At 38.0% G+C, this 17,703-nt stretch overlaps 1 protein-coding gene across 4 annotated transcripts in view; it reads right to left on the bottom strand.

Moving 5' to 3' along the window:
- LOC117399860 (exocyst complex component 2-like) overlaps positions 1–17,703 on the bottom strand; it is a 179,089-nt gene that overhangs the window by 115,319 nt on the left and 46,067 nt on the right. For all 4 annotated transcript variants that reach the window (XR_009328500.1, XM_059022619.1, XM_059022618.1 and 1 more), the window contains 2 exons: positions 16,955–17,068; positions 10,647–10,771 (listed from right to left, as the gene is read on the bottom strand). Coding sequence is in view for 3 of the 4 variants with exons in the window: in XM_059022619.1 (XP_058878602.1) it covers positions 10,647–10,771; positions 16,955–17,068 (239 nt within the window). In the remaining variant the exon portion in view is untranslated. The remainder of the gene's footprint in view (positions 1–10,646; positions 10,772–16,954; positions 17,069–17,703) is intronic.

The following is a 17,703-nucleotide window of genomic DNA, read 5'->3' on the forward strand; positions in this document are numbered from 1 at the left end:
AATTATACTTTTATTATATGTTTTTAAAAGCTAAAAAAAAAAAAAAACTTGTTAATAATAAAAATAACTAAATCTGCCTGTAACAGGGGAGAGATCTGTGCTGACTCTGCTGGCGTGTTCACAGTGCTGCAGGAGGGGGCGGCAGTCGTCCAACAACCGCCTGTCAGTCATAGCCGTGACACGGGGAGGTGGGAGAGTGGGTGTGGACTCTCCCTCTCTCTCTGAATGGCTGCGAGGCGGGTCTTGGGGAGATTGTTGGCCCTATAAGATAATGCTCTGCTGTTTCCTCAGGTCTGCCGTTTTAGACGCGCTGGAGGTGCGGAAAGTGCTGACCGGGAGCGAGGATCAGCGGAGAGAAAGGAGCCTCCGGATAGACAGAATTAGTGAGAGCGGGGTACCTTTGGGCAGAACCCCAGTAGTAAAAAGGCAAGCATAGCGAGCCGGTAGAGTAGGACGGAGATCCGGGTCGTGCGGGTAGCGGCGACCGGGATATTGTTGCCAAGGGCAGCACCTTTTTCTTTGAAGGTTTATTACTGTGTTTTATTTTCTCTTTTTCTTTGATCTTTTGTTTTCATTGTTTTGTTTGAGGCACCTGCGAGTGCTACTGTCCGATCCCTGGTTTACCAGACTCCTGGTATTCTCCGTGACTCTGTTTACCATCGGTGGTACGCAGACCACGGACCCACAGCGCCATCTGCGGGCTAAAGAGATCAACTCCCTGCTCCAAACAAAAATAAAACTGGGCACCTGTGTGGTGACGCCAAATACACCTGTCTGTCTCTGCGTCAGTGAATTACCCACCACCCTTCCACACTGCCATTTTTAAATGGCTTTCAAAATTAATTAAATAGCTTCAAAGATACTGAGCCTTTGCAGTGGTGGAAGAACAATATGCATCGCCTTCCTCGCCTCGCCAAACTAGCTAAACGGTTTCTCAGTATCCCTGCTACCTCTGCTCCATCTGAAAAGGCTTTTTTCAGCAGCTGGTGGTATTGTGACAAGAAAATGTGCCAGCCTTAGCCCTAGCCACGTTGATATGCTGGTGTTTTTACATAGCAACCTTGCATAATGTGTTTGTTTTTCAACATGCTATGTCATGTTAAAATTTGTTCATGTGACAACACAATTAAATAATGAGCACAGTTTTCAGGAAACAACTTAAGAAAAGGTTCAGTGTTTTTGTAATGCTAAAAAAGACCCACAGTACTACAGACTTTTGTTTTAAGTGAATAGTGCCTGTTAACTATTTTTGCAAATAAGTTATTGACTTCTTTAAAAGTTAATGAGTTGACTTTATAAGAATTTTGCTCCACTTGTTCAGCAAACTGCAAAAATTCCAAGTAGGTTGAAGTGACAAGAATTATTAAGTTTTACAATTGCTTTCCAAAAATTCAGGAGCAAATTTTGTACTGTAGTTATTTATATGAGAAAGCATTTTCTGATTAATAAAACTGTAAAAAAAAAAAAAAAGGTTATGTGTTGTTGTCCGAGTGAGACTTGCTATTTTAGATCGAGACCATCAACAGAGTAAGACAACTAAACCAGTACTGGAGATAATGTTGCAGAATATCATCTACTATATAGTGGGGGTGCCTTTTCTGCATTATTAAATGAAAAAAATAAAATAATCGAAATTAACAGATTAATCGATGAGTCGAAATTATTAATCGTAATTGTGTCGATTATTTAAATAATCGCTCAGCACACCTCTACATCCATGTATGCTCGAATTGGTGGTAGTCGCATTCCAGAAGCCAAGCGCTCTCCTCCCACTACCCATTTTGATGCCCTAATGATTACTTCCATTGCCATGGTAAAAGCCAGTGGAGAAATGGTGCATCCTGCCATTATTCCAACTTCCAGGCATTGCCATGTAGTGCTGAATTCTGAAGTTGAAAAACTAAATCTCCAAAGTAGGCTTTCACTAAATTTGTTATTGTCATCGGTACACTGAAAAAATCAAATGCTGCCCAAAGAAGTTTATGTGGCACTGAACCATATGCATTAGCCAAATCCAGGAATGTCACTTGGCGCTCCTTCCTCTCCTTTTTAGCCGATTGAATTTGTTGCCAGATCACATTGATGTGTTCTAAGCATCCTGGGAAACCTGGAATTCCCGGTTTTTGTACTGAAGCGTCAATGAAGCAGTTCTTTAATAGGTAAGTTGACAATCTCTGAGCAATAATGCTGAAGACAATCTTGCCTTCTACGTTTAATAGGGAAATAGGGCGAAACTGACTGATTCTTGTAGAATCTTTTTCTTTAGGTATAAAGACTCCACCTGCTCGGCGCCATGCTCTTGGTACAACCTGTTTTCCCATGCCACTTTCATCAATTTCCACAGGATTCATAGAACTCCTGAAGCACTCTTGTACACTCTGTACGGAACTCCATTAGGCCCTGGAGATGATGAAGCCCTTGCTTTTTTCACAGCTTTCCACTTAGGTGCACAGTCCTCCATTTGGTATTCTGGTGGATTGATAGGTGGGATGTCTGAAGGAATTGACATAGGCTCCTGCCTTTTTGAATCTGTATATGTTTCCTCCAAATATCTCTCCAGCTCAGACTTAGATGCTTTTAGTGTGCCATTCTTCTCACTGGTGAATAACTTCTTTACAAATTTGAATGGGTCTTTATAAAAGTTAGTTCTCGCACGCTCCTTCTTTTTGTAGCATTTCCGTAGGCGCTCAGCTCTGCGCAATGTTGCAAGCGTATCTTTTATGACCCTTTGTAAGAGATTGAGTCCCTCCTTCTGACTTTGTTCTGCTCTTCTCCATTGCTTCCTCAGCTGTCTCCTTTCTCTAACTAAGTGTTCAATCTCCTGCTGCCGTCTAGACTTTCCAGGAATAGTTTGTACTTTTTCCTTCCTTTTTTCAACTCCAAACCTCTCACTTCCATATGCGTAGATGATGTCCCAAAATTTATCCAGCTTCTTTTCAACTGTTCCACTTAACCTTTCCAACGCAAAGCAGAGATCTGTGTTTACTGTGTCCCATGCAGTTTTCTCACAAGACGTCTTCCTGTTTGTAAAGAACCCATTCGTGGTACTTGGTGCGATCAAGCAAAAGCATCCTTTCCAGATGTTGAAAAAGCAAAACTACAGCTTATTGATTTACAAGCTGATGAAGTGCTTAAGATGTGGCACACTGAAACTACATCTGAAACTTTCTGGACAACCCTTGTGCTGGACTCCAAGTATCCACACTTGAGGAAGGTGGCATTTAACATCTTTACAATACGTGTGCGAGTCTGCTTTCTCAACCATGAACAACATTAAATTGCGTAATCGCTCCATTTTGACTGATATATCATCTGTGCAACTGCTTCCGTCTTGCCTTGACTGAACTCACTCCAAACTTCAAGGCCCTTGTCCAGCAGAAGACCTGTCACTTTTCCCGCTGATGGTTAGTATTATAATTCTACATTATTCACGTATATTTTATATAAAATTTGTATTGCCATATAAAATTACATTTTTAGTAGTGATACTAAAGTTTTAAGAGGTATTTCTCAGTAATTATTCATGATTCTTTTGCTTAAAACACGTGTGTGGGTGTGTATTTGTTATTGGAAAGACTTGAATTATGAAGCTAAAATAAAGTGTTCATCTGTACTAAGTATTACTTTCTTTCAAACTCTGACACTAATATTAAATAAGCCTGTGGCAGGATGGCTCTCAGTGGTGAGGTGTGGTGACATCACAGACCAGGAAGTAACTGAACCAAAACAATGGATGGGCGGGTGAAACTGAATGCAACGGCATTCAGCTTATTTATTAATAAACAAAACAAAAATAAAAGATTTAAACAGACAACAAAACAGAAACCAAAGGGCACGGGGCCAAACGAATCAGACAGACAAACAAGTAAGTGTCGTGCTGGCTAATCCAGCACGTTTTAGCAATTGTTAATTTCTGTCTCCTCTCTATCTCCCCGTACCTCCTCTCTGTACACCCCACCCACGGACAGCTGCCGGTTCTTGTACTCTGGCCAAGGGGTTAACTAGCTGTTAATTATCTCATTACCCCTCGGCCACAGTCTGCACGCGTTTGGTAAGGATGCGTGACTGTCAGCTAGTTAAATAATCAGTAGCTGATCAGTCACGCATCCTCACAGGGTTTTTAAATATAAATATAAAAAACAATAACAAAAGATGCTGCGCTTTTATCCCCGCCGCAAACAAATACAAATAATAATAAATGGGGGCGGGACACTCCGCCACAAAGCCACAAGGTTTTGTTTATCTATCTATATTCATATATGCCTACAATAATTTTATTTGACAAAACCAAAGTTAATACTCTTTGTAAACCCTAATTCAAAACTTAAAACAGTTATCTGAAAGTGTTTTAAAACTAATATTTACATCTCAGTCTCAGATTTAATTTATATATATATATATATATATATATAAAATAAAAAATAAACATACATACATATATATATATATATATATATACATATATATATATATATATATATATATATATATATATATATATATATATATACATACATACATACATACATACATATATCCACACACACACAATATATATATATATATATTTTTTTTTTACTTTTTCCTTGACTATACCTTGACCAAGAAATTTGGACTTGATTGACACATGTCCTAGACTGACCCAGGCCATTTTCACTTTGAATTACGCAGTCCCGACCACCCCAAATTCATGTGCCCAATACGCCACCAAAGAATGAGATAACCTGGCATAAGTATACATTGTACTAATCTGCACAAAATAAGGATTTTAGAAATGGATAACATAACATCTCCATTCAATAGTTTGTTATTCATAATCCTTCTGCAATCTGAGGTAATGCTGTCATATGACTAAAAACAAGTGATCTTTACTACCTTTGGTTGCGTTACCTCGGGTACTGGTACAGCATGTGTCAAGGTGGTTTGTTCTGGGGTTTATTTAGTCCTTCCAGAACTCATGTATTGTGCGGTACCTTTTACAGCACTCCTCCAAACAGAGGCCTGGCTAAGAGGGACAGCATGGACAGTAGTACAGTGCATCTCTCCATAAGCCATTCCGGGAACATACACACCTTTGTTGTGGCTTGGCTTTTCTCCCAAACTGTGGCAGCGTTCAAATAAAATGCAGTTTGCAAACCCTTGCCACTATTTCTGATCTTTCCGTCTCTGGTATTTCTTGTGTACCAAACACAAGGCTGGAGAGCACAGATGTCTCAAATTCCAGAAATGTGAGAGGATTCTCTGATGCCGTACTTGGGTACACTACATAGGCACTGTGCAAAAAAATCTCAACCATGTACATGGCAAACTTCTTGTACCATGCCACGGTCTTCTTGCAGCATTGTACGGCTCCAGGTTCTGGTCTGACCTATCCATGCTTTCCATGTATTCATTGTAGTCCAGGACACACTCTGGTTTGTTTGTGTGTGTCCCGACCTTACAAAGGAACTGCTAAAGTAGCCTCATCGTGGATGGTGGTGAGGAGGTACACATCTTTTTTTTGTATGTGTATTTAACTGCCAGCAGATCCTCACAGCACAGAGCGCTGGTCTCGCCACGCCTCTGTTTGTTGGCTACCAATGCTGGCACGTTCCCATGCTGTGCCAGACACTGCTGAACATACAAATTGGTTGGGGTTAACAAATGTTCAAAAAATTCACCAGTGATAAACAGCTGGGAAAAGTGAATTGAGGTAAACCCAGGGGTTCACAGTGCTACCTGGCGTGCCAGAAAAAGAGGGTATTTGAGGCTGGATGATGTTAGAGGGGTCCAGTGGCCCACCTACTGTACTTGGTCCAGGCAGGCGCTCAGGCTCCATAGCCTCTTCTTCCTGACCACAGTTGATCTCCTCACTGGAGGAAGTGTCACTTGGCTCATACTCACTGCCAGTCATCTACCACAAAATCACTCTCTGAGCCAGACTCCATTAGCAACAGACTGTGCACTAGGTACCTTCTTGCCATTTTCTACCCAACATAACCTCTACTGCCCAGTACAAATACACGTATTAAAAAAATGCAGTAATAAAATTAGGTCCTATACAATTACAAAGTGTTGTGAGGGGAGAGGAGATAATTCAGTCAAAAAAAAAATTTAACATAAAGATCAATATATATTAGTAATGTTTTTCGGGGGAGAGGAAAGAGAAATATAATGATTCAACCTTTTTTTCAAAATATATATATATGTGGCGAAATGACAAATAAATGTATGGCTCTTGGTTGAAATGACGATGCATTTAGACACCTTCAACAGCAAATAGTGTAAATTTTATGACGGCCCTGATTGGTTTCTCAGAGTAAAGGAAGGAAATGCGTTTTTTCACCTTTCTGTATGACTTGCATACTAATACATACACTGCCAGAAAGCTTGGACAGTCTACTTTTCATTTCTTATACAACCATGAATCAAAGTAGACAAAGACGACTAGATATTGAGCTTGAATAAGGTTAGCAACTAAAAACGCGGTGCCACGGACCTGCTGCAAACGGTCATTTCGCACTGCCATCACGAACATTTTGTGAGGCAGCCTTCTGAGATAAATATAGAAGATACTAGAAGCAAAAAAGAAATAAATTCCACATGGTATGTCTTCTTAAATTGCTATTTCATACTTAAATATTTCAATAAACTAATTTCAGATGACATTTTCTAAAATTGCAGTTTTTAAAGGGAAATAAAAAAACAAAGTATTGTGATTATTATTATTTATGAGTATTTATACTGCTAAAAAATGAAGAAAGATTGTTCTTCACTGATTAGTACCCAATTACAGTATATGAGGAGTTGAAAAATGAGCCCAACATAGCAGAACTTTCCATAGGCAGAAATTGCCAGACCCCTGGTTTGCCCACCCTACTAATAGGGTAGTGCAGAAGATCACAGAACAAGCCTTTAACCTCTACTTTGCCCTCAGTGGACAGTTACAATATCACACAATTGACACCAGTTGGGCACCCTTCTAGAGAGTCACAGAAAGAGGTGCTGGAGACTGAACAACTCCCTTGAGACTGTGGTTCATGCAGGGCTGGGGTGATGCAATAAATATGGCCATCACTGTAAGCAAATAAACATATAAATAAACAAATAAATCAATAAATAAATGGTGTATTCTGGTGTATGTACCGTCAAGTTCAAGCCTCCTCTTGATTTTGTAGTTTTCTACTTCAAAATACACGCTGGTAGATGCGTTCCCTGTGTATGACGTGATGAAGTGTATCATCAAAATTTCATGTAGGAATACACATTTTTTGTTCCTAGTTCCCAGCCTTATTCAATGACAAGACTCAGAAAGCCTGATTTGATTGCCCCACGGCTTATTATTGCTGCAAGAAAGATCATGTCATCAGCGTTTAGGCAGCGAAATTACAGCGGTCCGGCGCGTCACGGTTAAAACATTAATTTGCTAAATGGACAGTCTTCTGAATATCTGCCCTCTACGTAAATATCTAACAAATAGGAGTCTCATAGCTATAGAATCAATTTCAACACGGTTAAACCGCCCTTGTGAATGCAGCATCTTGTATTATCAATATCACTGGGGATCTCTGTTGGAGTATGATGATATCAAATCACAGCCTGACCATTCAGCAAACATAAAGATAAGGCTTTCTAGGAACAGGGGTTGTAAAACAATACCGAATTATCACAAGCACAGTACCCACTTACTGAACATGTTACTTATACTTTGATTTGATGCTGCACTTCTAAAGTACTGTACGATGGTTTACTACAGTTTATGATAGCCATTGAAATGTTTTACTTTTTTTTTTGCTGACATTTTATTATACGCAAAAATAAAGTAAAAAAATAATGGGCCGTCATGCTTGTTATAATTTTGTTAATGAAAAAGTAATTTTAATTTGTCATACATTACACTGACATACATTTTTTTAAGATTTCTTTAAAATTTGTTTCAAATTATTACATATTTACATTATTATTATTATTATTATTATTATTATTATTATTATTTCTTCAATTGCCATATTAACAAGTGTTTACAAAGGGAACCCATTCTTTCCTCAGATTCCTCTGGAACAAGAATCTCACATCCATGGAGACATGCTCATCTGACCTTTGTGTTGGCTAGGAACAAGTGAGTCAGAGACTTCACAAGGATAGGAAAGGAAGTGAAGTCAGCATGAAAGATAATGTACGGTACTGTAGCTAAAACCTTAGCAAGAACAAATTTAAACAGGCTCTCCCTTTAGATATTCAACAGTTGGGAGAGTAGTGAAATAAGCACGAAAGTTATGAAAGGCAAGGATAAAAATTTCTGAACAAGTGCACATTTAACGTGTGTTTTTACCATTAATGAAACATCATTTCTATACAGCAGCTTCTAAATTTGTGGTATTTCATAGAATCATTCATACAATGCAGGCCTTTCCGATTCAGCACAATCTTCATTGATCATATGTACAGCATTATTGATTTGATTTGTATTACACGAAAACAATGAAAACATACTTCCATATATCGTATACTGTTTGTCTGTATAGGGAGTATTTTAAAAGACTTCTCCAATACCAATGCATTCATAACAAGAAGTTAATTTCTTGCTGTGACAGAGATCAAATGATTATTGGTGTTAGGATCTCCCTCTCGACCTGTAAGGTCACTGTGTAAAAGGAACAGAGTACCCTTAACTAAATGGCACGACAATTTATTCCGTAGGGTAGGTGGAGGTCGGTGATTTAGGAAAGGGGCGAAGCTACGGTATCCAAACTCAGCGACCCAGACGGTAAACGGTGTGGCATCTGAGGATTGGAGGAGCGGATGCGTTCGTTAACCTAGGGGTCATGAGCGAGGATATAAATGTGGGTCATAGCTGACGGGATCTGTTCCTTTTGTGAATGGTTAGGAAAGAACCTAAAAGGAGTCCCTGTAAAAACCGTGAGTGTTCTGTTAGTCTGTCTTGTAAACGTTGTTTGTTTGTTTCGTTTGTCTAAAAGATTACGGAGCAGGCCAGCATTAAACCCGGACACCAGCACTTCACTTTCCACTGAGAACCACAAGCACTTAAATCACGCACTGTAGGAACTGTGTCTGTGTCTTTGTGTTTTGTGTGGTTGATAAAACTGGACTATTTGGTTGCGGGTCAAACCCGTGGGATTTTACAAAACCGAAGTGATACACGCCGCTGTAATCACTTCCAGCATTATTATTTACAGCTGTTTTGCCTTAAGGCTCTGGACATTGTAGTAATTTATCAATAAACACCCTTGCACCTGTTAGTAATTATCTGTGTGATTTGTACCTGCACTGCACTCACCACTTTGCCACACTTGCTCATTACAAAAAAAAAATTATAATAATAATGATATATACAGTGCTCCCCCTTTATAAGGTGGCCCATTATACTGCGGAACAGGTTATAAGGCAGTATGTGTGTGTGTGTGTGTGTGTGTGTGTGTGTGTGTGTGTGTGTGTGTTTCTTGATTAATACCCTACCAAAATTATAAAATCCCATGCATAATATTAATCAGTCTTTAATCAGTCAACTTCTGAACGTGATGTTGTATTTAAACGTGAACAAGTTGAAAGGAGAACGATTTTCCCTGGGGGCATTTATATTTTGGGAAGGGGGAAACTGCACCACCTTATAACAGCAATAACGTCATTAATTAGAACAGCATTCCTAATAACTGTTTTTCTTTACCCTATTAATAGGGCTTGAATAAATACAGGCCAATAAACTACACATTCACCTTGCAGTTGCCACATTGACTAAAAGGGTTTGCTTTTTCTTCATCGCAATACATAATTCTTTCACTAATGTAAATATACTAATGGAGGAAACATTCAGAGAACTCCAGATTTTGACAGATGGTTGTTTTTCTTATTTAAATACTATTTAGAAAATAATCAATAATGATAATAAGCCTAGTTTGCCATTTTACCGCACCCCCACCACCACTTAACTATATTTGAATGTGTGCCTCAGGGAGTGCTTAAAATAGTATCATTGTTCTCGTCAAAGACATAAACATGAATAGAAAACATTTCAACAGAGTGGATTTGTTTCCAATATCATACAGCAATTTAATGACCATTCCTACTGGTATTTTCATCTGTGGTATTTTTGTGTTGAAATGGATTCAGAAATTACATTTCTAAAAATTGTGCAATTAAATATCCTATAATTTTAATATTAAAAGTGGATTGTGCTTTGGAATAAGTTAAGCTTATAATTGTGCTTCTGATTTTTCCACTGACTTGGATCAATCTCTTTTCTTTGCTCAGATTTGGCTGGGAACTGTGTTTAAAATCATTGAATTAAACTGTAGGGAAGCTTTTTTGTTATTCCTCTTGTGATACATAAAATAAATTGAAACCATATTGAATGAATAAGGTTTCCAGATCACCTTTTGTTTGGAAGATGAGGGACTGTAATGTAAGCCTCTCCATTCAACTCTGTGAGCTCACCTCAGTTCTTACCTGTAATTCCTGAGCCTAACCTAAGTAGAGACTGACAGCTCTTGGGGTGGGGGTTTTGGTCTGCACCTTAATACAACGGTCAGATGTTTCCCAGAAATACCAGTGCTGGTTTATTTTTTATTGGCAGACTAGTTTGAGTAATGTTCAAGTACTTAGGGTCCAAGACAGCTTACCAAAGTTGCATATCAAAGTTATGAAATTACCTGATAAAGCATCTTGTGCCTCAAAGAATGTACTGAGGCCCCCTTTCACATATGCCAGGCTCCCTTCATTTTTCTTGTTGGCTTGCTTCCTCAGGTTATTAGCTGCTGTTTTAAGCTGATCAAAGCTGGGGTTGAAAAAAAGAGACTATTTAGAAAATGGTCTTCAATGTGAGAAGAAATACATAAACAGATATGTTGGTTCAAGGTGATGAATAGCATCTGCCATTTTGGTGACTTAATAGCAGGAAACTGACCATTTGCCAGCAAGCAACTGAATTCAGTCCAGTATCACAGAAAGGCTGTATATCAAAGATCATTAATCAAACCTGAATGGGGTTGTCAACTTGTCATCCTTCTACCATTGCATACAGCATATGTTAATGATTGCTACCAAATGTATGAAACACCTTTAGACTGAGAAAATAAAAAGTTGCAGGTATAAAGGATGTATTAGCCATTTATGTTTCAAAAATGTCTAAAATAAATGGACTGTCCTGTACAACTTGCTATATTGTAAATGAATGTGGAACTTTGTTGTGTTTGTTTTAGTATTATGGTCTGTTTTAGTACTATGAAATCGTTATCAAACTTGATTTAGGAAAACCGCCGATTCCAGTGAGTTAATCTTTTGGTACCTTGTAATTGGGATCATCAGCGGTACAAATGTTTGTCCAATCAAGTGGATCAAACTGACTTAATCCTTGTGGGACATATCAAATGAAAATGTTGTATACTGCAGTTGACCCCAAAATATTACGGCACACAAAAATCATAATATGTATGGGGTTAAAGAGCTTGACCTACTGTAGGACGTGAGGTGAGCGGGTTAAAAGGCCACCCTTTATTCTGATGTTTCTGGTGGGCTGAAATTGAAATAACAATCAACATGTTCTTGCTCTGATTATGTACCATAAGTACTGCTTAGATGAGTTTCATACCATAAACATAGGTCTATAATTGTATATGTAATTGATATTTCAATATGACATGTGGTTGTTCTGATGCCTGTACATGTCTAACAGATGTACAGTAAACCATTCTTGATGGAACAGGAGCTGCCTGAATCGTGCACACAGCAACATTACGACTTTCAAAGATATATATTTTTTTTAAATATCCTGCCCAATTTGTGGTTCAAGAAAGATTCAGCACATGTGATGGAGAAAAGGGTTCCAGGGTAGGTCTCGGGTGATGAAAAAGAACACTATGTAACCCACGTGGTGAGAATTTGACCTAATTTTTCTCTATTAGGGGAGACCTAGACAAAGTATAATTTAAAAGCTTGTTTCAACACACCTTGGTCCACTTAGGCTTGAATGACACAAACACTATAAAAAAAAACTACATAAAAAAAACATTTGTAAACATATATAATATACAATACATTTGATTGCTTTAAAGGGTGACTCTATTGTGCAGCAAATCTGATTACAGCTACTTAAATGTAAAGATAAACATGTTGGCAAAGTACCAAAAACACTAAATTACAGTAGTGTACATCATGCCTCCACAGTCATTTAACAGAAAACAAAGAATTCTTCCAAAAACATGGGCCGTTCAGCCCATTTCGATTGCTTTTAAAGCAACCCTTCATTCAATGTCTGTCAACTGCCAATAAAATGTTTTTGTTTTATAGTCAGTCAGGCAATAATTATAACTGCCATTTCCTGTTACCTGGTGGACAAATCCAAAGTCCTTATTATTTGTTTATACTTGTCATGACGTTCTGTCAAGAAAGTAATTTTGGTCCCAACTCAGAGTTTCCTCCAAGGAAAAAACATAGATACGTTAACCAAAACATTCCAGCTACAAATATTCACGGTTCCTGTTATCTGGGTTAAATAAAGTGTAGGAAATTGAAAGAAGTGCTCTGCCCTCACAAAAATAAGAGGGGTGGTATTAATGTGAGAGAGTTCATTGGAATTAAGTTGACCTGGCTGAAGCCCTGTTTGCTTCTGTTTAAAAGTGAAGAGTCCCATTTCCTTTAAAGCCAGACCAAAAGTCAAGGAAAAAAAAAACAATTAAAAACATGTTCTCTTTGTTGTATCATTTATGAGGTTTGATATTAATGTAATTGCTTTCATCTAGCTTTATTCTAATAATTAATTTTGAGAGCAAAGCAGACGAGATTTGGAGAAGAGGAAATGCATTTTGGTATTATACTGTACATCATTAATGAATGGATAAGGAACTAATGGATAAGCAACTAACTTATGAATGAGATGATTTGTATAGGATCAGGCATTAATGCACCACAATACTATACTTCTTACCCAATCATCTGTAAAAGGGAAAGTCCTAGCATTGCTCCTTTGAAACAAGACTTCAGTGTTAGTGGTCACTTACAGAGCATTGACGACTTGTGGCTTGAAAAACTGGTGGGGCACAGTCACCCCACCCCCCCCCCCCCCCCCAAATAAAATGTATGTAAACATTAAGCTAGCTTTCTAACATTACCAGATCTTTCATCACAAACAGTTCTATGCCAGTTTGTCACAATCAAGAGAGCTGCAAACAACACTTTACAGGCAAGGGTCTCTTATCGACAGACAGCTGTACCTGCACTAACCTGAGCGTTTGAAGGATCGTCACACTCTTGTGCTGTTAATAACATTCTGAACTACAGAAGAGTCAGGTTCGGTTTCTGCTGATGTCTCTGGCGTTGGTGGTTTAGCTTTTTTGTTGTAGAAAAACTCCAAACGTAGCTCTCTTTTTGCCATTTTAACAGGGCTCAAATTCACTCTGTTTTTAGCACATATTTTCACTGAATGAAAAAGTGAAAATCTCACACGAGAACAAATATAACGATGAAGGGTCTTAGACACTCTTTGGTTATGTTATTACGTTTTTAAAGTTTGAAATAAACTGCGCATTTTTAAATATTAAACCCTGACAACAGTGGCGTAGCCAGGATTTTTTTTTGGGAGAGGGTGGAAATGGTAACTTTTTTAAGGTGAAAAGTCACAGTGGTGAATTTGGCAGCCTGATTTCTTATTAGTGCATTGACGTTTTATTTTCGAAAAATAAAAAACAATTTTTTTTTTTTAACAGAAGATCCAATAACCGAATACACTGTTGTGCAAAAAAAAGATTCAGTTTAGAACACTTCTGATTAAAAACAAAAAAGGAAATACAAAACAAAGACTTGAACTTTTAACATTGCGCATCAGATTTCAATTTCACATTATGATAATAAATAAAAATAACTATATATAATTTCATTCGTACTTATGGTTGTTCATTTTTGTTAACTCACATTTGATGTTCAAAGCAAAGCAAACCATTTTATTTAATTTCACAAATCCTGACTAATTTAATTACTGTTTGACTGATGCAGTACTGCTGGTGGTACCTAATCTTCTGGAGGTTTGGGGGAGGAGGGACTTGTACACACAGTTGCATTAACTACATTGTATAACTACAGCGCCTTTAAAAAAAAAAATGCACAAACAGCTGATCCAACAACAAACTTGGGTTGATTGACAGCATATCCAACCACTCATTTTTATGGTATCACACTGCACTGACATTCGCTAGCCTATCAGGCTTTGTTGAGCTGACATACGCGCTGTAGCCTAAACAAAGAATCAGAATGAAAACTAATAGGTAACTGAACTCAGGAATTGATACAGTTTTGCTGTTTCTCTCACAGCAGCGTCCAGAACTGTTTTCTTTCTGATTTATTTCTTATTCAATTATTCAATTAATAATAGGTTAACTTAATTATTATTAATAATAATAATTAAGTAATTCAATTAATAATAGGTTGTACATTTACCACTCCATCTCCAAGACCTGGATGGACTTGGTTACCGTCCCTTGATGAAGCTGGCTGCACAATCCGAGAAAAATGATAATCTTACTAGTAGGCTGGCCGCTGGAGAGGTCAGCTGGCAGTAAGATATGTCGAGAGGCGAGTGCATTCTACGTAAATACATAGGCTACTCATTACATAGTAGATGTCCTCTACCCCATCTATGTGTGTAGTAGCTAGGCTACATAGCATATACAGTAATCATAGCTTATATGTTTCATGCATCTGTGTTTGGGGTTGAGCGAGTGCAGCTTGCTTATGTATTCTCACTGGTTGATAGCAACGCGGTAAAGTTCGCTCCGCGAGTGAAAAGAAAAATCAATTTCTTTATTTCTTACACATGTTTCTGTGTGAATGATCCTAACACAGTGGCTAAGCCACTGCCTGGCAGAAATCTGGGGGCGGCCTGGTCACGTGCCCCCCCTACGCGTCGCCACTGTTACAGAGCAAGTAGCTGGGTTCAGAAAATATTGCGTTACACGTTCCCAGGTGTTGCTACAACTGTTTAAATAAACTAACCTGTAACGTTTCTTTTCATTGTTAACATCCTAACAACTTTTTACACTTATAACTTTAAAGTCTTTTTCAAAGCTCTTTTCAAAATGTCCGCTCTAGTGCACTGATAGTGCAAGGATTATTGCCCACATTGTCAAACAGGTAACACAGCAATAACGATCCATGATGTGGTACGGAACAGAAAACCCAGAGCACTTGTTATCTCTTGCTGCAGTGATTTAAAGTAGTGGTTCTCAAACTTTTTGGGCCGCGCCCCCCTTCCTCTTGTCTGTGATAGTTGAGACCCCCCCCAAACACACACACACACACGCAGACGCACACACAAGTACATATACTGGTAAAAAGAAAATCCAACAACACTTTTTGCACAAAGCAGCCACCGATCCATCATAATAAGAACTTAACACTGCAAATTACAGTTTACCGATTGTGACCAATGCTTACTACATAGTAAGCTGATAAACAACATACATTACCAGATGGCAGCGGGCTTCATCCAAAAATATGCAAGCTTAAAAGGCAGCAGTTAGATGCACAGCACCATCTACAAACTCTGACATGCCTGGAGGTGTCAGCATAAACATTTGTTTTAAGTTAATATATACAGTATAATGGGACATTTTGGCTGGTATTAAATTTGGCAGATTTATACTTTGGGGGATTTTATTCACAGCACGTTCACAAAAAAAGTCAGTTTTGCATTTATACTTCTAATTCCAAAAACATTTAAATAAATGTTTACTTAATTAAATATGTCTGCTAAAATAGTAGCTAATTTACAGTAACTCATTATACCATCTACAATGTAACTGCAGCAACTTGGAGAACAACAAAGAAGGGCTTCTAATCAGTTACAGTATTTATCGTTCTTATATGGCATTTTAAGAATCAGTAAACTTATGATAAGCATTTGCTGTCTCTCAGTTTTAAAACTATGGTTAACATAACACAGTGGAACGATCACAGTACTACCATGAAGTAATTGTAAGGCAGTCCTGGCACGTGTGAAATCTTTAACAATAAAGCTGAAACGTAAATGCGTTTATTTGCTTCAAAATCATTTCAAACAGTTAATAGACTAGTAAGCACTGGCAAAATCAGCTGAGTTTTATACGGTGCAAAACGTTTCAACGTTTTGTTTTGTTTCTGGACTTTGAGATATCTGCACGATGCCTGCATTAATAGTCGTATCTGCAACGTATCGACAATAACAATCAACCATTTTGTTACAGACTTTTAACAAGTCTGACATAAACAATTTTGGCTGTTACTTAATTAAACCCTTAAAAAAAGAACACAAAAATGCTTAAGATTAAAAAGAACAGTCCTACTAGCAGGCAGTTTACACTGCCTTTGGGCTTCTGATCGTATCATCAATTCCACATTTTTTAAATCCATTGATGGAAATGTCCGGTCTACTTTTAATGTTTTCAAGTGAATTGACTTCATCACTGTCATTATTTCTCTTGTCCAGCGCTTCTTTAATCTATTCTGTATACCAGTCTGACAGAGGGCGGGATCGGTACGAGTACTGTATGGTATGCAACCCTCTGATTGGTGGAAGTATTAAAAAATAAAAAAACACCCTGACCATCTCGCGCCCCCCCAGGATACAGTCTGTGGCCCCCTAGGGGGGTGCGCCCCCCAGTTTGAGAACCGCTGATTTAAAGGACAGATCTCAAACCCCAGTGCACTAAAGCGGCCATTCTGAAAAGAGCTTTGAAAGACTTTAAAGATATAAGTGTAAAAAGTTGTCAGGATGTTAACAATGAAAAGAAGAATTACAGGAAAATTATTTAAACAGTTGTAGCAACACGTGGGGACATATAACGCTATACTTTTCAGAACTCCACTACTTACTTTTAAGCATGCTTTTTCAGTGTGCAAAAACATTAACTTTGCACACAAGTGTTTATTCTGAATATATCTCTAGGACTCATAATATTCTTCAGCAATCCATTCACAAATCCATACTAACCTTGTAGCAGAATGATTCTCAATAAGGTACCACGTGGCCGAGAAGTTTTCACTGGTAAAGTCTCCGCTCATGCTTTTAAACAGCCCTTCAAGATCTTTCTGGGGGACTTTGCCTCTGTAAAACAACAGTTTAAATATTGTTAAAAACAGGTACACACAGGTACAAGTATTTGCACAAAAATGTACAACCTTAACATTAACAGATTTGCCAGTTTACAGTGAGACTACTGTGTCATACAACATTTCAATACTTAGAAGAGACAAGAACATCATTAATTGGAGTCTATTTTAATTATCTAGACAGTATCTGACCTAAATACAGCTGTGCTTTAACCCTATATTAATCCTGTCAGTGTTGTCCCTGGTGGTGACTTAGTTGGCCTCTTATTATCATAAATAGATACCGAAAGATGGTATTATGGTCTTAATTACTTTATGTCTGTCAACGAACAAGAAGAGAAGATTTAGGTTTCATGTGTAAAGGTAAAGTTTTCCATAGTCATGCTGAGCTGAAAATAGTTTTAGTTCTGCCTACATTAACTTGAGCCTTGAAGATGGTTAGGATATGATTTTTTATTTAGACTGACTGAAGTTACTCTGCTGTACAGCATGTGCAAATTTGAAGAATTACTGAACAGTCAACGTTCACATTTGCAACCAATCACAGAGAATTGTGGGCAGGTTTATCCACTGACTGCTGCTAAAGAACTGCTTGCTGTCCTCATCTGAATCATCACTCTCGCTGTGTGA

This window comes from Acipenser ruthenus, chromosome 4 (assembly GCF_902713425.1).
Source record: "Acipenser ruthenus chromosome 4, fAciRut3.2 maternal haplotype, whole genome shotgun sequence".
Lineage (NCBI taxonomy): Eukaryota > Metazoa > Chordata > Actinopteri > Acipenseriformes > Acipenseridae > Acipenser > Acipenser ruthenus.